General features: G+C 34.6%; 3 protein-coding genes across 4 annotated transcripts; 2 read left to right on the top strand and 1 right to left on the bottom strand.

The window, feature by feature from the left end:
* Nucleotides 1-109: 109 nt before the first annotated feature.
* LOC126873863 (citron Rho-interacting kinase-like) lies at nucleotides 110-7,883 on the top strand. Its single transcript, XM_050635167.1, has 11 exons — nucleotides 110-1,103; nucleotides 1,304-1,571; nucleotides 1,646-1,999; nucleotides 2,372-2,616; nucleotides 2,751-5,297; nucleotides 5,368-5,814; nucleotides 5,888-6,240; nucleotides 6,324-6,484; nucleotides 6,558-6,770; nucleotides 6,848-7,100; nucleotides 7,174-7,883. The coding sequence occupies exons 2-11, from the start codon at nucleotides 1,370-1,372 to the stop codon at nucleotides 7,280-7,282; spliced, it is 4,884 nt and encodes a 1,627-aa protein (XP_050491124.1). The 5' UTR covers nucleotides 110-1,103; nucleotides 1,304-1,369; the 3' UTR covers nucleotides 7,283-7,883.
* A 1,609-nt stretch (nucleotides 7,884-9,492) lies between these two features.
* Nucleotides 9,493-20,471, top strand: LOC126873879 (fatty acid synthase-like). The gene is made up of 19 exons (XM_050635213.1): nucleotides 9,493-9,694; nucleotides 9,754-10,004; nucleotides 10,133-10,364; nucleotides 10,577-10,995; nucleotides 11,208-11,501; nucleotides 11,565-11,772; nucleotides 11,861-12,021; nucleotides 12,094-12,411; nucleotides 12,575-13,080; nucleotides 13,337-13,641; nucleotides 14,817-15,215; nucleotides 15,386-16,416; nucleotides 16,490-16,734; nucleotides 16,818-17,514; nucleotides 17,580-18,411; nucleotides 18,492-18,964; nucleotides 19,032-19,286; nucleotides 19,367-19,621; nucleotides 19,698-20,471. Exons 1-19 carry the CDS (start codon nucleotides 9,511-9,513, stop codon nucleotides 19,887-19,889), a joined length of 7,257 nt encoding a protein of 2,418 aa, XP_050491170.1. The 5' UTR covers nucleotides 9,493-9,510; the 3' UTR covers nucleotides 19,890-20,471.
* Nucleotides 20,372-22,652, bottom strand: LOC126873875 (homeobox protein 10-like). 2 transcript variants are annotated; one of them, XM_050635202.1, is made up of 4 exons: nucleotides 22,035-22,652; nucleotides 21,454-21,695; nucleotides 21,091-21,357; nucleotides 20,372-20,966 (listed from the first exon to the last, which is right to left on the bottom strand). In XM_050635202.1, the coding sequence occupies exons 1-4, from the start codon at nucleotides 22,038-22,040 to the stop codon at nucleotides 20,753-20,755; spliced, it is 729 nt and encodes a 242-aa protein (XP_050491159.1). In that variant the 5' UTR covers nucleotides 22,041-22,652; the 3' UTR covers nucleotides 20,372-20,752. The 2 variants fall into 2 exon arrangements, with proteins under 2 accessions (XP_050491159.1, XP_050491161.1); XM_050635204.1 differs by having other exon boundaries at nucleotides 22,495-22,652.
* Nucleotides 22,653-22,816: the final 164 nt, after the last annotated feature.

Raw genomic sequence — 22,816 nt, 5'->3', positions numbered from 1 at the left:
TTAGTATCAAAAATCACACATACAATGTAATTTCAATCCACAAACACTTTAATCACGCAAAAGTTAATATTAAACATTAATATATTTAATGTCTATACTCATTGTTCTTAATCATAAATGGCATAGTATAGTGTCGTAAAATGTTTCGTCTATTCTGTATTTCTGTATTCTTACTACCTCTTCTGTACAAGACATTAAGTAACATATCAATGATATTTCTATGTTTGCATATGCGAATAGAATTTCTATCAATATTATGAAATAATTATCAGTATTATGAGATAATACTTCAGAAAGTGGAGAAAAACATTAAATATACGCAATAGAATGAATGTTAATATAAAAGTATATTAACAATAGTATGAATAGCATAAATTTTATTTGAAATTTATAATCGTACTTTGATTGGATTCGAGTGCTTGTAAAATAAAACACACAAACCCAAGTACACACGTACTATTTATGGAGAAGTTTTTAGAAAAATATTTAAGTAAACAAAGTAAATATGTAAATATAGAAAAGTACTCACATGTATATTAAAATTCTATTCTGACACTTGAATTCTTTCTTGGATTTCAAACTGAGCAAGCTCCATTCATTCACTAATCCAGAGGGCAGTGCAATCCGATAATTTTGTCGCCATCTATCGTAAATATGATTCCTCAGAATCAAACAGAATTTTGAATTACAAAATAAAGTTTGATCCGCAATTATAGATTTGATAACTGTATAACTGAATAATTGTACAGTTATAAATATCTGTTACATAAGGATATTAGGGTGTATTATCAATAATTTTCATAACAAAACTTTTCCTATCTTCTCTGACACGCTCTTACTCGATAAAAATAAAATTGCGCTTGCGCGATCTCAACCAATTGCCAATACGGCGCCAAAGTACCACGTGACCGTAGTTAACGGCTTCCATGTCCGCAACCGTTATAAATACGCTGTGGTTATGAATACGATAGTGTAAAACAAAACGTGTAGCATTAAATATAATATTTCCATGATGTATAACCATACAAAAACGTTGTTATACAACCGAAGAACATTACACACTCGATAAGATCGTGTTTATTTGTGTTTTTTAATTCATACAGGTTACAAATCGCGGGAATTTTGCAAAGTTTAATATATAGTATAGATATAATAAAAGTTCGATTTAAACTTGACTAAATTACGTTTGATTTGTTCCTATATTTTCATGTATCAATCTCGATTCTTTCGATTAGTCTAGTCAATGAAATGGATACGTTGATTGTTATGAAATAAAACATTTTTTAACCACATATTTTGACAGTTTATCTAACAAACGTGAGATAAAAAATATCGAAAATTATTCGACCACAAATGAACAATAAAAAGAATGGATTTTGAGAGCAGAGAAAAGGAATTTGAGGAACGTTACAGAAAAATCTGTGGGAAAAATAGACGGTCCACCACTAACAATGAAACTCAACAAGAGGAAAAAACGAAAAAAGTGGAGATATCCAAGAAAGACAAAGAACAGTTGGAAAAGGAATTAAACACAGCAAAATGTGATCTGGAAGTAATTCGGCGAAGTCTTGGTAAAACTATTACCAAAATTCCTTTAACAATTTTGTCTATATCTATTTTAATCTGGTACATTCTGTATTTATAGGTGGTGATAGAAGCACACGTGCATCAGATTCAAATGATCAATTTAAAGATATTGAGAAAGACTGCTCTTCCTTTTTTGAGTTTAAGTTTCATAAGCATCATTCCTCTCAGTCTGACAAATTCTCTAAAGAGAAAAGTGAATTAGAAGCACAATTAGATAGTAAGAAGAAAGAGATCCAAGAGAAACAAAAGAAGATATTTGAATTACAGGAAAAAATCAGTTGCATGACGCAATTGGAAGCTCAGCTCCAAGAAAAATCAAAAAGATTAGAAGCTTTCAATAAAGAGAGAGATATTCTTGAAAGAGAATTAATTGCAACAAAGTCAGAGTTAAATGGAATAAAAAGAACATTAGGTAAATTGACTTGCAATTCATGCGTAGAAATTTTAAGAAATTTCTTTTTTTTATTTTAACTTCTTCATCTATTTTTCTTCCATATAATCTAAATTTCAATATTATCAAACTTACATATTACTACATTAATCAATAGAAAAATCATGGAATTTTTTTAATTAGCCCATGATTATAATTCATTATAAAATTATTGTATTATTTTTAAGTATCTGATATTTAATTTCTAAAATTTTTTAATCATATTAAAAGTGGCTATTATTATATACTTAGATATAGTAGTAATTGTAAATAATAGAATCTTTCATATATATATAAAGCTATGTTTTATTTGTATATGTAAAACTATATACAATAATTATTTTGTAATGTCAGAACTAGAGCGTCAAGAAAGAAGAGATTTAGAAACCAGAGCTTTAAGCTTGATAAAAGATGCTAAACGTAAATGGGAGAATGCAGAAAAGGAAAAAGTTGCACAATTGAATAAACATATAGAAACACAAACTGTAAGAATCACAGAATTATGTACTAGTAACAATGAGATGAGTTCAAGGTTGCAAAGAACAGAATGTGAACTTCAGACAGCAAATGCAGAATTACATAAACTCAGAGTATTTCAGGTTAGTAAAATATATGTACATATATATAGTGATACATAAGTAATATAGTTCATACATATAGTAATATAGTTTAGTAAAATTTATCTAATTTAAATTTAAAGGAAAAATATTGAAATAATTATTTATTTTATTAGATGCAATATAAAGAATCACTAGCCAAAACAAGAGAACTAAGTCGGCAAAGCGTTCAAGGTGTTGAAACTAAACTGGAAGAAATAGCTACACGTTCACATAATCAATTAGCTGAACTTAGAGCAAAATTGGATTTAGAAGTTGCCAAGAATACAGATTTGGAGACTAAGCTAAGAAATGAACAAGATTCTAACCATTGTCGTCAATCAAGGTTGAATGTTGCTTTAGAATTAGCTCAAAATGAATTGAAAGACTGTCAGGAACAGTTACGTAGCATACAGGCTACAATACCAGCCAGAGATGCGGAGATAGAAGCTTTAAAAAAACAATTACAAGATAGGGCAAAGCAGTTAGATAATGCTATAGCATCAGAACAGGCAGTTGCCACAATACAAGAACAATTGGAAATGTCAAAACTTGAAAATGAGCAACTGAAACAACAATTACAAGTGATAAAGTCTGATTTAAATGAAACAATGATGAACTTGGAACAGAAGGAAGCCCTTGCTCTGAACTTAGAACAAGCCACACAAGATAAAGCCGCTCTACAAAAAAGATTACAGGATTCTCTACAGAAAGAAGAGGAGCATTTGCGTAAGGTTGGCAATTTAGAAGAATTATTACGACGCTTGGAACAGAGTGTTACTAAACTAGAATCAGAGAATGCTACTCTTAAGATGGAAACTATACAACCAAGTACAAGTAGGATGTCTGTAATAAAAAAAGATACGCATTTAGAAGAGCAAATGAAGAAATTAGAACGAGACCTCCAAACAATGAAAGAAAACTTGAACACAGAACGTCAGACAGCGAAGCAAGCACAAATCAATTTATGGAAGAAGGAAAAGGAACTATCAGATGCAAATTTAGACAAACGAATTGCAACAAGGGAAGCTAAGAAAGCAGAAGAAAGAGTTAAAACATTACAGGAAGAAAAGCAAAAGCTGACCGAAAAATTAGATCATAAAATGAAAGAGGGAGAAGAAAAGTCAAGGAAGCTACTTAAAGAGTTAGACAGTGCAAAAGCGTCATTGAATGATATTACAAAAGAATCTACTAGAAACAAAATGCAAGCTGATTCGGCCCAAAGAGCGTTAACTGAGACCAATCATCAAATAGAAGAATTACAGTCTTCAAGTGCTTCTTTACGCAGAGAATTAGACGCGGCGCGGAAGCAATCGAAAGTAAATCAAGATCGGGTCGACAGTTTAAGTAGTGAAAACAACCGTTTGACGCAGATCATTGCAAAACATACTGAAGAAATACGTGAATTGGAATCAAAAATAGGTAAATTAGAACAAGAGATTAAAGGCTATGAATTGAATACTGAACTTTTGAAAGAAACCTGTACAGTACTTGAAGAACAACTAACAGATTACGAAAGACTAACAAGTGATCACGAAACACGAGAAAATATACTAATTCAAGATAAAATGAAGTTACAAAAGGATCTGGAAACGACTGAGGTGAAACTTCGCGAAGCACAAACCGCACAAAACGAAGAAAGGTCACTGAAACTAACAGCAGAACGGAATATCGAGAGACTTGCATCGGAGATAAGTGATATAGAGAGTGAAAGAAATAATTTGATAGCCCAGAGAGATCAATACAAGAAGCTTGTACAAGACTTAAGCGAACAAGTCGAAAGTTCCACAAATAAATGCGGGGAATTAGAATGTAATCTTTCAGAAATGAAACGTGCTTTAGATATCACTAAAGCAGAAACAAGAGTCGTTAAAGAAGAAAGTAGTCAACACTTAACACGAGTTCACGAATTGAAAGAGGCGAATTTCGTGTTGATGAATGATTTGCAGAATAGCATAGATCAAGGTCAGGAACTTCGGATAAGGATCACAGAATTGGAAAGTATCTTGGAGGAAATGCGGCAATTCTATCAGGAAAGGGAAGTGAAAGCCGAGAGTACCAGACAACAACAAACAAAGTTGATAGATTACTTGCAATTTAAATTAGAAGAGTGCAGTAAGAAGAAGAAAACGGTATGTGATAAAATACTCGGTACTAAGCAGAAAGAGACTATTCCTCCTAGTGGTACTGGAATGCCAGTTGGATATCGCGAATTGGAAAATCAGTTAGCGAAAGAACGCGCCAAAGTTAAAACATTAACTGAACAGTTATTAGCACTGAAAGCTATCCACGCTTCGACCTCTCCATCATCTCCCTCAGCACCCGATATAAAAAACGTGAATTATACCACAGAATCATCAACTACCTCATTATCTAAACGTTTGTCGCCGCAAAGAATTGGACACCACATTCCACACCGATTTGATGTCGGTCTACCAATGCGAGCGGGGAAATGCTCCACGTGTTTGGATTCCATTCATTTTGGAAAACGCGCAGCTATTTGCAACGAATGTCAAGTAATGACGCATTTAAAGTGCATGGTTACCGCACCTGCCACTTGCGGTTTACCCGGAGGTTTTGCTAAGCAGTTTGGTAAAAGCTGGAGAAATAGTGACGAAAGTTTATCGTCATTGACTGGAAGCGTTCAAACGTTAGCTATAGATCAACCGGATAAACCCGACACGGTATGATATTTAATATTTTAACCGTGCAATCCTATATTTTACACTAATATATGATTATTGTTGATAATAGGATGTGTGTGATGTAGAAAGTAAAAACAATAGCGTGCCGATGGAAAGTTGGGTGAAACTCCCAGACCGCTCGAATACTTGTTGGGAAAGAAAGTACCTTAGGTTGGAAGGACCGTGTTTATGTACTTACGATCACCAGCCATCTCCCGGAATGGCACCAATAAATCGTATCGATTTAATCGAAAAGGATGGATTTACTGTATTTGATACAGTAATTAATCCAGATGTAATGGGAACAGCAAAATCGGACATACCATTTATTTTTAGAATAGAATCCAATTCATCGACCACCTGTTGGCCGACACCACGTTTAGATGTCATGGCTTTGAGCCAGACTGATAAGAAAAATTGGTTAAAGTCCTTAAAGTCTATTACTAGTCAAAATATACTGAGTAATGTTCATAGAAGTAAGAAGTATCAAACTATATTAAGACTAGCAAAAAATCAAGTGAGCAATTTTGTTTACCTTCGAACAATTGTATTTATATTAAATTCATTTTTAACATATAAATATTTTATAGTTGGATTTAAATTGTGCCGTAAATTTGACAGAAGAAAATGTACTTTTATTGGGTGCAGAAGAGGGTCTGTTTTCGTATAGCGGTGCTAAATCACGAACTCTTACTATGATTCGTGGAGTGAAAAAGGTGCACCAATTAACTTTACATCCCCATTTAGGAATAGCTTTAATGATAGCTGGTGAAAATAGGCAATTAGTATCTTGTAGTCTAAGGCAATTAAAGAGTAACGCAGTGGCTGCCGAATGCTCAAGGCCAGCAATTAATACGAAGGCAGTTTTAACTGGCACTGATAGCTACCATTTATATCAATTACAACGGGATATGCTTTGCGCAGCAACTGAGTCCCACGTAATGTAGGTTTTTTGAAACAGATATATTTTCATTTGATTTTCAATATCATATTTTATATAAAAATTTTGTTATGTTATAAATACAGATTACTTAAATGGTACATTGAAGATGATTCTGGAGAATTTATTGTAGTCCGTGAACTTGAAACATCCGAACCATGTAGTTGTGCTATATTTACGCAAAATGTTCTTATAGTAGGATGTAATAAATTTTTCCAAATTGATCTTAAAAATTATTGTGTCGATGGTAAGTAATAAATACTATTTATTATTTAGTGAATTCATTCATTCCATGCAATTAATAATTCATGGTGTTGCAGAATTTCCAGAAGAAGATGATAATTCAGTCAAAGCTGCACTATCGGGAGTAGCCAAGCTAGGCATTTTCCCAGTTTGCGTTTTAAACGTTTCTCTTGTACCTGGAAAAGTAGAGCTTTTGCTTTGTTATAATGAATTTGGAATGTTTGTGAATGAAAATGGCCAAAGAACTCGAAACATTGATCCAACATGGAATCATTTACCTTTTGCTTTTGGTAAGAAATCTTGTAACGTTTCTTAAAATACAATAATCTTACATGTTGCATAAAAAATAATATTTGTATTCTTACAGCTTTCCGAAAACCATATTTGTTTGTCATTCATTTTTCATCCGTGGAGATTGTAAAACTCGATCAAGATACATATATTTTGTCAAAAAGTCCAGAACGAATTTTAATCGAGTTATCTAGTCTACGTTATTTGGGAGCTGCTGGCACAAAAGGAATTTATGTAACAGCAATGAACTCTTTCTTGGAACTATTAAAGATTGAAGGATCTTCTATCATACCCGAATCAAATGGCAGTCTTACCAGTTTAGATACTTTGTATGTCATCATAATGCTGTATACTTAAAATTGTCGTGAAATACGAATTTATTCATATTGATGTATTTTACAGAAATCAAGAGGACGAAAGCAGTTCGGAGTTCAGTTTTACGTCGAGTTTAATGGAGGCTTTAGATGGTCAAGGGAAAAAAGTACATTTTACCGGTGTCTCCAAATATTAATACATTTTGATATTAAAAATAATAAAAATTCTATTTTTGATATAATTGTAGGAATAGCAAAAAAATTGAGATCAAGACTGTAAACATTTTGTAACAATTAAGAGAAATATGTTTTAATCAATATGTTGCAAGCTGTGTTTTTGTACACTTAATTTAAATAGTCCATTCTTGCCAATACGTAACCGATAATTAATGCATAATAAACGAATGTACAAGAATCTTTTGTTTAAACAGGAAATTTTGTTTTATATTTACTTTGTATTTAATTTTCTTTCGATTAAATGGTTATGTAGTCAGATCTCAAATGTTTGCTATACAGGAGAACTTGTATTGTGTAGTATTAATTAACCAAATGTATTTACACGTGTCTCAAAAATAATATGCATTTTACTGTCTACAAGCTTCATTAGCTTTTACAGAGATCTGAAGTTAATACTTATAGTACTACATGCGTAAATTAAGAATCGTACTGTTAATACTATAATAGTATTGTTATTTAAAAAATGTGACAATAATATATTTTCGAATTTCTATATTGATGACAAAAATTTTGTAATTTTGTATTGTAAAATAAAATACTATTATTAATAGAATAAAGATTTATATGAAAAAAAATCAAAAATCTATGTTGTTACTTAAGTGATCATTCATATTTTGATAACTGATGTTATCATGGTCATGATTCATTTTACGTTTTCAGTTTTTTAATTAACTGTTCGTACAATTTCAATTACGGCTAATACAAAAGAATATCTTTGGAAGCAATGTGTAATTCTAGTATGACTGACTACCGATTGTACTGTACTACTATTTTCTAACTATATTCAACGATAATTTTGTAATAATTACATACTGGTTCACTAGATACAGATTAAGCTATATTTTTAACTTGATTTTTATATATATAGAAATTTAAACACATCTTTATTGCACATCTTATAACATATTATGTATGCATACATAATTCAATAAAATAATACAAAACAAAAAATGTTGTGCATCTATTATTTCCTTATTAAATGAAAGAAACTTTTGGGACAACCTAATATAATTTTATTAATGCCAAAACTACAATATTATGTCATACGACAGAAAATATATTAAATACTAATCAATGCGTCACAGTAAGTGGTGGGTTGAACAGTTGCCGCTCTTCTCCGTGAATATTCATTATTTCAATACTATAAATGTCAAGGGTGGCCGGATATCGCATTACTCTACATCACTATGTATGCATCCTGTTTGTGCCCCTAATTGAATTATGTATGATCCATTTTGTTCTATTACTACAAAATAGATCATACATAATTCAATAAAATAATATAAAGTAAAAAATGTTGCATCTATTATTTTCTTATAAAACGAAAAGAACTTTTGGGCAACCTAATAATTTTATGGAACAGGAGGACGTAAGTTTTTAGGAAGTCATACTACTGTTTAATAGAATATATTGTCACGTGACAAATAAAAAATGAAAACTAGATCTGGCATATCAGAATATGCTAGTTCTATGTTCATATAAAATAAAAATCCGAGAAATTATTGACATGACTTTAACATTTTCTCAGTTCTGACTTAATATTCAATTTTATTTGATAAAATTATTGCGTGCATAAATAGTTAATTACTTATTATTTTCCTATCTTCCACATTGTTATTAATAAAACAAGAAGATGTTTCGTAAAAGAAGAAACAATTTTTAATATTGCATATTGATTAATTACAAAAATTCATTATAAAAACGTAATATTCTCGACTGATTTATAGCAAATAAGTAACGAAGTGAATAAACCCTTATTAATTCCTTTCTTCTTGTCCGTCAACCTTTTTATTATAAAAATAAACATCAATATCACTACTAAATATATCTTATTGCATATTTTTTAATTCGTCGAGCTCTTTGGGCAACGAAATTCAGTCCATTAGATTTTCAGGGGTCATTTCGACCGGTAATCGTTATACAGATTAACTTCAGGAATATTCAGAAGAGAATTCGAATTACCACATGGAGGGGAAAGTCTGTTATAAGAAGCCTTTCTCCGTTTCTCCAGTCTTCAATTGTATCCATGGTCTTGGCGACAAGATATTGATACTGATTGATTACTCGAAAACACTTCATTAATATATGCACGACTGACTGAACAAGATCGAAAGAAGATATAAAGATAATCAAACAATTAAAGAAATCAAAATTTATAAATAAAGCAAACTGTAAAGAGAAAAGAAGGATGTCTTGTAACACACAAGTAGATCCGTTGAAGGTGAACTACGCGGTGACGGAACCAGGAGAAGAAGTGGTGATTACTGGCATCTCTGGGAGGTTTCCGGAAAGTAACAATATAATAGAGTTAAAAAACAATTTAATGAACAAGGTAGACCTTATCACGGAAAACTATTCAAGATGGAGACAAGGTAAGTGTGACTTAACTTAGGGCCATTCAGAACGACGATGAAACCTTGTACGTTGACAGATCATGCGGAAATTCCAAAGGCCGGTGGTAAGCTGTCTGGCTTATCCAAGTTCGACGCTATCTTCTTCGGCGTTCATTACAAACAAGCTCATACGTTGGATCCTATGTGTCGGATTTTACTGGAGAATGCGTACGAAGCCATCGTCGATGCAGGATTAAATCCTAGACAGCTCAAAGGGACCAATACGGCAGTTGTTATAGGATCTTGTATCAGCGAGTCAGAGAAGACTTGGTTTTACGAAAAATTACAAGTAAACGTTTTTGGCGTCATTCGTAAATTATAGTTCCCTAATGTTTTATAAATACTTTGTAAATATTAAAAGATAATGGTCCTGCAAAATTATTTTCTGAATATGCTTCTACTCCAAATATATTTCAGGCGAATGGTTTTGGTATTACTGGATGCAGCAGAGCCATGTTGGCCAACAGGATCTCCTATTTTTTTGGTTTACATGGTCCATCTTACGCGATTGATACAGCTTGCAGTTCTAGCTTAATCGCATTGGATCAAGCTTACAGATTGATACGAACTGGGGTATGCGAGACTGTAATCGTCGGAGCATCCAATCTTTGTCTTCATCCCTATGTATCTCTTCAGTTCGCTCGTCTCGGTAAACTATAATAATTTTATTAAATCAATAAGTCTTCGCTTGCATAATCTCAACAAAAGATGGAATCCGTCAAATTTGTTTTAATCAAGTGCATTATCAGTCGCATTCATTAGATTCTCATTAATTACAGTAATTTGGATATTCTTCGCAATAAGACATTTAGATGCCTAAATGATGGAGTCTCGTATTAATAAATTGATATCTAATATCAGGTGTATTGTCCGCTGACTGTCATTGCAAATCCTTTGACGCAAGAGCGAATGGGTACGTCCGCAGTGAGGCTATCAGCGTGATCATTTTGCAGAAGGCGAAAAACGCAAAGAGAATTTACGCGCAGGTCGTCTACACGAAAAGCAACTGCGATGGCTACAAGGAACAAGGAATCACATTCCCTGCCAGTAACGTCCAGAAAATGCTTCTGACAGACTTCTACAAAGAGTGCAAGATATCTCCTAATGAACTGGCTTTTTTGGAGGCTCATGGTACCGGAACTAGCGTCGGTGATCCTGAAGAATTGAACGCTATTGACAAAGTCTTCTGCCAGAACAGAACCACTCCTCTCAAAATCGGTTCGATTAAGTCGAACATGGGTCATACTGAACCCGCCAGTGGTCTCTGTTCAGTAGCCAAGGTATGAGACTGTTGTTGGAAATTCTCTAAAAATGTTGAAACTTTTCTTTAAAAATGGACTAGAGACGATAGAGTAAAAGTATAGAATTTTAAGATATACTTCGAGTTAAATGAATAAAAATAGTATATAAGAACAATGCTAATGGCAGGATGAGAATATAATAAAATAATAATATATAAAAGTCAAATATAATTACAAATAAATATTTTAAGATCATTATTGCGATGGAAAGTGGCTTGATCCCACCAAATATAAACTTCGAAAGTCCCATGAAAGGCGTGACGTGCTTCGACGAAGGAAAGGTCGAAGTAGTTACAGAACCAACCCCATGGAAGGGTGGTTACGTAGGAATAAATTCGTTTGGTTTCGGTGGGGCCAACGCTCACGTCTTATTAAAATCCTACACGAAGGAGAAAGTGAATAATGGTGCGCCCTCCGACGATTTGCCTAGATTAGTAGTAGTATCAGGACGTACACAAGAAGCAGTAGAAACTCTCCTCAATCATGTAAGTAAATTGAAGTATAAAACAGTAGAAAATTCTAGGAAAATATAACGATTACTTTTCCAGATCGAAAGTATACCAGTGGACGTGGAGTACATTCGACTTTTGCACGATATTCACTCCGAAAATATAACTGGCCATCTATTTAGAGGGTACACAATGGTTGGATCTAAAACATCAGAGAAACCACCAAGAGACATCCAAGAGTACTCTGGCATAAAGAGACCAATTTGGTTTGTGTTCTCTGGAATGGGGTCACAGTGGCCTGGCATGGGTACATATAGAAATGTTAACAGCAAAATTCGTAAACAATTTGCAAGGAAATAATTAAAAAAATAATTAATCATTTTGAAATCTAAAAGGTGAATCATTGATGAGATTCCCCATCTTCGCGAAGGCCGTTCAGAAATGTGACGCGGTATTAAAACCGCATGGCATCGATATCGTTAATATCATCACCAACAAGGACAAGAAGACCTTCGATAATATTTTGAACTCGTTCGTTGGAATCGCCGTTATTCAGGTAAAACGATTGTAATTCTTCGAAAAATGATTTCCAACTCTTGCGCAGTGGTAACGATGGATGTTTCTTCAGATTGGTCTCGTGGATCTATTAACATCCGTGGGTATCGAACCGGATAATATAATCGGTCATTCTGTCGGAGAACTTGGTTGTGCTTATGCGGATGGATGCTTTACGGCCGAGCAAATGGTGCTTGCAGCATATTCGAGAGGTTTAGCGTCTATCGAGACCAAAATGATTCGAGGATCTATGGCAGCAGTTGGTCTTGGATATGAAGAGATCAAAGATATATGTCCATCGGATATAGAGGTTGCTTGCCATAACAGTTCCGATAGTTGTACCATAAGTGGCCCAGCTGAGTCCATGAAGCAATTCGTTGCCCAGTTACAGGTTTGTTTTGAAGGATATAATTCTGTAAAAGTCAATAACAATTCTTCAGAAAATGATCCTTTGATTTCTTGTAGAACAGTAGTAGGTATATCGCAATACTAGTAATATGAAACGCTCAAAATCTACAAATTGAGTTTTCTCTGTGATTTTCTAATTCTTCCAGGCCAACAAGATCTTTGCAAAGGAAGTAGCATGCAGCAACATAGCGTATCACAGTCGCTACATCGCGGACGCAGGACCAAGATTATTATCGTATCTGAAGAAAGTGATTCCCAAGCCACAAGCAAGAAGTTCCAAGTGGATGAGCACTTCCGTACCACGCAGTCAATGGTACACGGAAGCTGCCAAGTATTCTTCCGCCGAATATCACACCAATAACCTGTTGAGCTCTGTCCTATTCGCGGAAACAGCGACAATGATACCATCTGACGCTATAACCATAGAAATTGCACCTCATGGTCTGCTACAGGCAATTTTAAAGAGATCCTTAAGTCAGTCTGTAACGAATATTGCACTGACTCAGAGAGGCCATAAAGACAATGCCGAATGCTTCCTGCAAGCCCTTGGAAAATTATACGACGTTGGTCTACAGCCACAACTTGCGAATATTTATCCGCACGTAGAGTTTCCTGTTAGTCGTGGCACTTCCATGGTCTCTCCTTACATTAGGTGAATATAATAAAATAACATATATACATATAACATTAAGTTTCCAGATTTGTACGTTCCAATTTCACTCTTGTTTCAACAAGCAAAAAGATTTTGAATATTTTTGGAAATACGATGACTTTCAAAACTATTACAACACTTTTTGAAAATGAATAACTTTTTCTAAAATTGGGCCAAACGACTTGGGGTTTTTTTAGGTCTTTTTAAAAAGAAATAAAGATCGCAACATAGATCTAAAATTGTTGTCAAATTTCAGATGGGAGCATTCTGAAGACTGGTTCGTACCAGTGTATACTCAACGTCAGAAGATTACCACGGCAGAGCGAATGATTGATGTAGCTCTGAAAGATGAGAACTACGAATATATAATGCATCATGTGATCGACGGAAGAAACTTAGTCCCAGCCACAGGTTACCTTATTATGGTCTGGGAGACGGTTAGTTTGCTGCAAGGAGCACTTTATGACGAAGTATCAGTGGTTTTTGAGAATGTGAAATTCGAACGTGCAACAAACATGCCCGAATCCGGTTCTATTTCATTAACTGTCATGGTTCAAAGAGGTATACATCTTTTTATTAGGTTTTTAATTCTAAGACATTAGTGACGTAAGGAAGGAAGTAAAATGAGAGCAAAGAATTAACCCTCCGTCGACAATATCGTTATTCACAAACGTGGTTTGCATAAAGGATCTTCAATTCTCTGCCTAATTTCTTATTGTTTGGAGCTTTAAAAAGATCTGGAAAAATTCCGAGGTACATATTATAATCCCTAATTTACTATACGAGTGATACCTTAGCCAAATTTTGTACCTGAAATCGATAAATCCACTTTTTCCAGATCATCTTAGAGTTCAACCACTCTAAAATCACTAGGATTCATCTTGCTTCAGTTTATCGCAAGAAATCACTTCCGCATTTAACCCATAAGAATTTTTTTCAATCACCAAAGTCCGCGCACGTTTTCTCTGTCTTTTTCGTCGATTTAACTGAAATTCCATTCACTAATCCCACTTTTGTAGTTCGTAAAGAGAGATATAAAATGAGAAGAGGAAATTAAATTATCGAAACTGAAAAAAAATCGCGATATCTACACATTAATACTTTGATAAAGAATTAAGAGGTATCAGGCATTTACTCACACTCTGCTCGACTCTAACTCATCCATTTCTTTTTCTATATGTATATTTATATCCTCCGCTGTTCCCATCTTGTTCTTCGCGCAGAATAATTATTTTACATGTACAGGGTAAATCATCTAAGAGTCGAAGCTGAAATATTTTTGATACTATTAATTATATTGAAAAATGTTTTAGATAAAAATTGAATGGTTTTAAGGGGGGAGGGGGTATATTCTGGCGTTAATTTTTCTGTAGATCGGCGAGTGAAGGTCATGTGAAGGTCAACTTTGTTTTTTTAAATGGAATCATACCTATTATTTAATACATTAATCGATGCAGCTCGGCATTCTCTATAAAAGAAAGCATATTTTCTATATCAAAAAATGATTAGTTCGGGAGATATCTTAACTTTAATCTGTCAAGTTTAATGCATGAAAGAGAAGGAAAGACGCGAAGCGGTATTCTTGAGTTTACGTTTGTATACATAACTGTACTCAGACATCGAATCCTATTCTTACAACGAGAACTTATAAGATACACCTGATTTAAAATTAATAAATAAATTTTAACTTGTTTAATTGCACTCGGCAGATTACAGATAACATAAAACATTTTCAGGATCTGGAAAATTCGAAATATCAGAAGGATCCACGACAGTAGTGACAGGATCAATTCGCGTACAAACGAATCCTGCGCAGGAGAAGATTCCAGCCAAATTCTTGACTGAAATTGAGGATGAGGAAGTTCTGACTAGCAAGGATATCTATAAGGAGTTAAAACTTCGTGGCTACCAATATACTGGACCGTTCCGTTCGCTGAAGAGCGCTTCACTCAAGGGAACCAGGGGACGTATCGCTTGGACGAAGAACTGGGCCGTGTTTATGGATAATATGTTACAGATGAAGATATTGAATCTCGATACCAGAGCGCTTTATGTACCAACAGCTATTAGAAAGCTAGTAATTGATGTGAAAGTTCATAACGAAACGATTCGGAACCTCACCGAAGATAATAATGGTAATTTCAAAAGTTTAAACAAATGTTGAAACGTTAGAAATACTTGTACAATATTATCGAGTAGCTCGGATGGCGCTCTGATAAGAAACGCTTACGATATAAAGATATAGAACTGCATAAACATCCGAGTCGTAACGAGTTATAATAAATAATAAAACTTTGTTTTACAGAAATCCCAATCTCAGTGTACAATGACTACGATGTGGTAGTATCTGGCGGAATCGAAATCCATGGAATAAAGGCCAACGCGATTCAGCATCGAAGATTAACGTCTGTTCCCATTTTGGAAGAATATAAATTTATAGCCAATCGTGACAAAGCACAAACATCATTAGAAGAAATGATCATCTTGTCTACGCAGCTTGCGTTGGAGAGTCACATTATAAACACGCCAAAGATCCTCGAAGTGATCGATCAGGAGGAGAAAGTACCAACTGAAGAAACCCTCACTCCAATCTTTATGAAAGTATTAAGTAACATACCCATGATTCGTCCGAATTTGACACTTGCCGCAGAATCAGAACGAGGCGAAAAGTTATTGCTTCCTGAAAATATTACAGTAATAACACCAAAGAAATTACCGGAGGATGCCAGTGTCTTCATAGCAGCTGCTCATAATATTCTATCCAATAAAACGACTGACATTCTGGACCAACTTCTAGCTGCAACAATGGGTCATGGATTTATCCTGCTTCGAGAAAGTGTTGTCAATAAAGATACTTTCTCTTATCTTGAAGTTTGTGATCTGAATGTTGTACTGGAGAAGAGTTTCAAGAATCAGACTCTGTTGCTCCTGAAGAAAGCAGAGAAGCCACCTCAGAAGACAGAAGTAATATACGTGAACAACAATGAATTCACTTGGCTGGAAGATGTGAAGAAAGTCTTGAACAATGAAAAAGATAAAAATAGTAATGACACGGTAAGATTGGTACTAGTCGCAGAAGGAGATATGGAGAATGGTGCCCTAGGATTAGTTAAGTGTTTAAGAAGAGAGCCCAATGGTGAGATCGTGAAAACTGTGATAATCCAAGACGAGAACGCTCCCAAGTTTTCACTGAAAGATCCATTCTACTCCAAGCAGCTTGATATAGACATTGGCTATAATGTCTTAAGACCAGGGAAAATCTGGGGAACCTACAAACACCTGCCTTATCCAGAGCTGCAGCCAACTTTGACTTCTCATGGCTATGCCAATTTAAGAGTACGTAAATATCTCTTATTATTTAAAACAAAAAATTTGTAATCTTTCAAAATTTACAAGAGTTATGCAATAGGTCAGAGGAGATTTGAGTTCCATCCAGTGGTTCGAGGGTTGGATACAACCGAATGAAAAGTGCCAGGATAACATCATCAAAGTAATATACTCTTCGTTGAACTTCAGAGATGTGATGTTGGCCACTGGAAAATTGATGGCGGAAACTATAGTGAAGAAGCGAGAAATGAGCGATTGCCTGATTGGGTTTGAGTTCAGTGGAATCGACTCTAATGGAAAACGCGTGATGGGTTTTGTTGAGAGCAAGTAAGATATACCTCAAATATCGGAACCTTACACGTCAGTAACATAGGTCTTCTGCTAATTTGATAGATTAATTACATCTTCAGGGGTATATCAAACCTGGTTACTCCCCATAAATTCACCCTGTGGCCAGTACCAGACGAATGGTCCCTGGAGGATGCAGCAACTGTTCCGTCTGCCTACTTTACCGTTTTCTACGCCTTTTACTACTTTGGAAAATTAAGGAAAGGTGAGAAGGTGTTGATCCACGGTGGAAGCGGTGCAGTAGGTCAAGCTGCTATCAACGTGGCCCTCGCTGAAGGATGTGAAGTGTTCACGACAGTAGGAACACCTGAAAAACGGAAATATATCAGAGAAACGTTCCCCAGTATAGATGATGATCACATTGGAAATTCCAGAGATACCAGCTTCGAACAGATGATAATGAAACAGACACATGGAAAGGGAGTAGACATAGTTCTAAATTCCCTGGCTGAAGACAAGCTCCAGGCATCGATTCGTTGCCTAGGTTATCGTGGACGTTTCTTGGAAATCGGTAAATTCGATATGTCTGTCAATAATCAACTTGGAATGGAAGTGTTTTTGAAAGAGATTAGCTTTCATGGAATCATGCTCGATGCCATGATCCATGGTACCTTACCTCATATAAGAGAAGAGGTACATCATTTTCTTAATGCCCAGGTGAATCGAAAATGTATCAAGCCTTTGGTAAGAAAGTGTTTTGAAAAGAACCAGTTAGAAGAAGCTTTCAGGTATATGGCGGCAGGCAAACACATTGGAAAGGTATAAATATTATTTGTTCCCTATAATTGATATCTCGTAAATAAGTATTACCCAATTGTTCACAGATTCTGATTAAGATAGCAGATGAGAAAGCACCTTTGAATACACCAATTCTTGCTTACCCTCGCTTCAACGCTACGAGTAGCAAGAGTTACGTAATCATAGGTGGTTTAGGAGGATTAGGTCTAGAACTTGCAGACTGGTTAGTCCTACGCGGTGCCAGGAACCTGGTAATAGTTACTCGAAACGGAGTCAAAACAGGCTATCAGAAATTAAGGATAGATATCTGGAAATCCTATGGAGCGAAAATCCTTATAATTCCTGGTGTAGACGCGTCAAAAACAGATGACTGCGAGTTTATCTTGAAATCAGCAGAAGAACAGGCACCTGTGGATGGTATCTTCAACCTGGCAGCTCTGTTGAAAGACTGTCTGATGGTAAACCAAACTATGGAATCATTTGAAGAAAGCATGAAACCCAAAGCCAGAATCACCAAAAAGCTGGATGAACTTTCTAGGAAGATTTGTCCAAATCTTCGACATTTTGTGGTGTTTTCTTCTTTGTCATGTGGAAGAGGATCTGCTGGTCAATCTAATTATGGTATGGGAAACGCGGTGTTAGAGAGGATTTGCGAAAGAAGAGTGGAACAAGGTCTTCCTGGCATGGCCATTCAATGGGGCGCTGTGGGGGATGTGGGTATTGCTGCAGAAATGTTGGAGAACAAACACCAGCTGGTGATCGGTGGAACCTTGGCTCAGAAGATATCCTCGTGTTTAGAAGAATTAGACAAGTTCATGTGTCAGAATAGACCAATTGTGGCTAGCATGGTGGTTGCAGAGAAGGTACCTAGTGCTAATGAAGTCAGTAATGTTCTTGAAGCAGTGATGAATATTATGAGTAAGTGTTCTTTATATATGTGTCATGTAAGTTCACTTGTAGTTAAATTTTCATGCAATGAAATTATTCTTCTATTATAGATATAAAGGATATGAAGACCGTGAGTCAAAATTCTTCTTTGGCTGAGCTGGGCATGGATTCCATGATGGCTGTGGAGATCAAACAGACACTAGAAAGAGACTTTGAGGTGTTTCTAACTGCACAAGATATTAGAGTCTTGAACATTGCCAAGCTTGTAGAAATGTCTGCAAAAGATACAAAGAAGCAAACAAAACAAATCAAAAAAACAACGACAAAGACAGAAAAAGTAATTGGCATGAGATTGCTGATGAAGACCTTGAATGTTTCCATACTAGATGGACAGTATTGCGTAGAGCTTCCAGTTAAATGTGGTGAAAAAAGAAATGAAATATTTCTTATACCGGGTATTGAAGGGTCTGCTGCGATTTTCGCTGAATTAGCATCAAAATTAAAATTCCCTGCCACTTGTTTGCAATTAGGAATATACAACATTAATGAGTCAGTGGAAGAAATGGCTGAACGTCTTTTACCAGTATGTTCTAACAAAAAAGAAAGATTTCACAGTATAAAAAAATATAATATTCCTCTTTCTCTTTCAGTATGTTTTAGCAAGGAGTAAAGGTCGCAGAGATTTCACAATCGTTGGCTATTCATATGGATCACTGATAGCCATAGAATTAACAAGGAGATTAGAACCTTACATACTAATAGGTCAACTCATATTAATAGACGGATCTCCCGATTATATGAAAGCCATAAAATCAGAGCACCTTGCATCGCCTACGGAAGACGAATATCAAAATACATTTCTGATTGAAATATTGAATGTTATCAAAACGCCAATCATCACAGAGGTGAAATATCTTTTCAGTACCAGTCGGCTACTACAAAATTTAGGTCTAATTAATAATTAATAAATAATTCGTTCTCATAGATCGCATTAAAGCTGAAAAATTGTAGTAATTGGAATGAAAAGTTGGATCTAGTAACCAAATACACAACCGACGAAATTCATAAGGTCTATTCGGCAGAAACTCAAAAAAAAATTATATCATTTATTTATAACCGTCTCTGTGTGTTAGATAAATACGATCCTTCTTCTGTACCGCCTCTTAGAACGCCTATCACGTTACTGGTACCAACGACACCAGCTGTGATACTTCCAAATTCAGATTACGGTTTGCAGAAGGTAATATCTATTAATATTAAACAGTATTAGTAGCTGACTTGTGAATGAATATAATGAAACTATTTTTGTTGTTCAGTTAACTCACGGAAAAGTAGAAATACACAAGATCGAAGGAAATCACATTTCCATATTGGATGATAAGATTACCGCGGCAGCAATTAATGGCGAACCTTTGGAAGATGCGAAAACTTTCAAAGAGACCCTAAATTTCGCAAGTTCTGAACTGGAATTACATGGAAAGAATGAAAATTTTATGGGGTTATCGTAAAAATGAGTAAGAATGATTCATTCTTCAACGATACCTATCATTCCATACTTTCCATTCATTACAAATGAATGAAAAACTCAATATTAATGAAATGTTGTCATATCTTTATGCAAAATCATCATACATTCAGAAACACAGTAAATTCATTCATACGACAAACGATCTACGTATCACCCATACAGTAAATTGAACTGTATTTCACACAACCTTAATATTATATATATGTAACATACACATAGTGTATAAATAAAGCTACCTTATTACGAATAATCTTTTTTTCTATTTTATCCCTGTTTTTGCGCATTCTTTTATGTTTTTTATTTTCTTTTTCTTTTTTATATGCATTGCATGTTTATCATACTACAATTTTAATCGCAATCAAACGCAACATACTGCATACACAAGAAAGCACAAATGATAACGCAAAATTAATAATGATCATACAATTATGCTGTGTTAATAATAATTACAATAATACTGAGTTTCACATTAAACCCATGAACGTATTTATTAACGAATCCCATTTTTATATTTCCTTTTTATCTTTAATCAATTTTCACACACAAATCATATTATATGAAAGGAACTTGATCTTTAGCTTTTATCTTTATATAATAATTGATACGTACATATGTCTCAAATAACTAAATAATTAGGTAACTAGTAGAGAATAGTTCTATTTAATAGAAAGGCTTCATTCCATATATCTCGCACAACCTTACACAAACATGTAATGTCAGATAAAAAATATAATGTATAACTTTCGTTTTTTTTAACTTTCGTACGTAATACAACTCGATATCGCGTTCTTCGTTTGCTAACGATATACAAAGATGTAAAAGTAACTCACTAACGAATTGCCTTCATAATTCCATTGGCTCGAAAATTGATGAATTGCTCGATATCGTCTGATTCAGATCAGCAATCGCTTCGTTATTATTATTATTGTTGTTATTATTGTTGTTATTGTTATCGTCGGATGCATTAGGAATCGGAGTTGGTGTATCTCTAGTTGGAAATATACGAAGATGCTTGCTCGGTGGTTCCCAAAGGACTAAAGCCATGGAGGGCCTTTCCCTGAAAGAGAAAAACTGTAAACCTTCACACTTTATCTTATTTACTAACAGAAATTGCATCATAATGAGAGAAATAAAATATTTGATTTAATTTAGATTAATTTAATTAAAATATGTATACTCACAATTTGGATAACAAGGAATTTGGAAGGATTGGTTCTTGTTGGATTCTCTTCAGTTCCTCTGAAAGAACTAGCCTGGGTCCAGTTTTGATTTGATCTGCATTAGCTGCATCCAATTCTAGTTCCATATTCAACTCCCTAGGATTAACTGGTTGTGAGTCAGCTGTTGAAGTTGATGGCACTGAAGACTGTTGATAATTGGAACTAATATGTAAACCTTTAAAATGTGCAGCCATTTTTTCTTCTGTTATAAACTGTTTCGTTTGTCTCCTATAATCATCCATTACATTATATCATCCATTACATATCAAATTGAAAAAATAGAAAGGTTTTTCTATAATATATATCATTATATAAATTACTTACATATCTAGCAGATCGCAGGTCTCAAGTTTTCTCTTCTGATGAAGAACTGATTCGAAACTTGGTCCCCCGGTAAATCTGACTAATTCTGGTTGTTGGAGAGATGGTACACTCCATGGTATAGACATTGGTGGCACCTGTGGCATTTGCATCCATGTCTCTGGTTGTTGTGATGTATTTTGCTGACTCATCATATGTTGAAATATGGATGGAGGTGTATGGAGATTCGTTCCTCCCATTGCATTCTGAACCAGAGTAGGAAAATAGATTTCATACTATTTAGATACTGCTGCATACTTTTAAGTATTAACTATAATCAACAAACAATTTCAAGTACAACAATTTGTTTTAAAAAATTTATAACATAACAATTCTTCGAATATTCAATTTTATCTGTTACAAAAATAACAGTATTTGCGATGGGTAGTAGCTTTGGATCGTTTTCGTATGTAAATATCATATTGACAAGTTCAACGGAATTCTGAATGAAAATAAAATGCTTTCTTCATAGAGTATTTTATTTGGATTTGATCAATATGAATATTGAATCAATATGTAAAATTTGTAAATAGTAAATTGCCTACTGTCATTTGGAACCACCGAGAACTGAAGAGAACGTGCTTTGGCCTTCGAGTGTACGTCTTCACAGGCAGTGCTTATGAAGAATCTCACAAAAGCATCGGCGTTGTGTAACATATACGTTTTTGGCGCAAGTCTCGTGAAAAAAAAGTGTATGATAAAATACGTTAGAAGACACTTCGTCACACAATGCGAATCCTTGAACTATTTTTCAGACGCTAACCTCTATTGTTCACTTGCCGTTAATCAGGAAATGCACGGCACTTACTGTAATGCGTATAACGATACGTAAACGCGTGCTAAACCGAGAGTGATGGAAATTGAAATATTACTCCCAACGATATATTTATCTGCAACGTACACTCTATAATACACGACACGCTATTCGAGAAAGATCGCACAGAACTAATTGTTTGTTTTCGTCTCGAAATGTCACGATAGGTTTGATAGAACAGATGGTGGTACCTATGGTCGATATAGTATTTAATAAATAATCCGCGTGACTGTATCTACACTGTGTAAATCCACGCAAGAGTTTCTAGGAATCCTTTGCAAACATAAATTTCAAGATCAACCTCACCGCAAAACAATAATACTCATTCGCTGCTTTACTTAACCATACGCATGGATTCTAAGCCTTTAAACTACGAACTTGACCTGTAGTAAGATGTTCGCGCATGCGCGAACTCATCGCGGCGAAATATGTTTTTACAAAACTTTCGAATATTCTCGTGTGTAGACAAAACTTATAAAAAATTGGAAATTCATCTTAAATAAAGTAGTTCGC

This window comes from Bombus huntii, chromosome 15 (assembly GCF_024542735.1).
Source record: "Bombus huntii isolate Logan2020A chromosome 15, iyBomHunt1.1, whole genome shotgun sequence".
Lineage (NCBI taxonomy): Eukaryota > Metazoa > Arthropoda > Insecta > Hymenoptera > Apidae > Bombus > Bombus huntii.
Note: the sequence above shows the minus strand (reverse complement) of the source record. Positions and strands in the feature narration are given on the sequence as shown.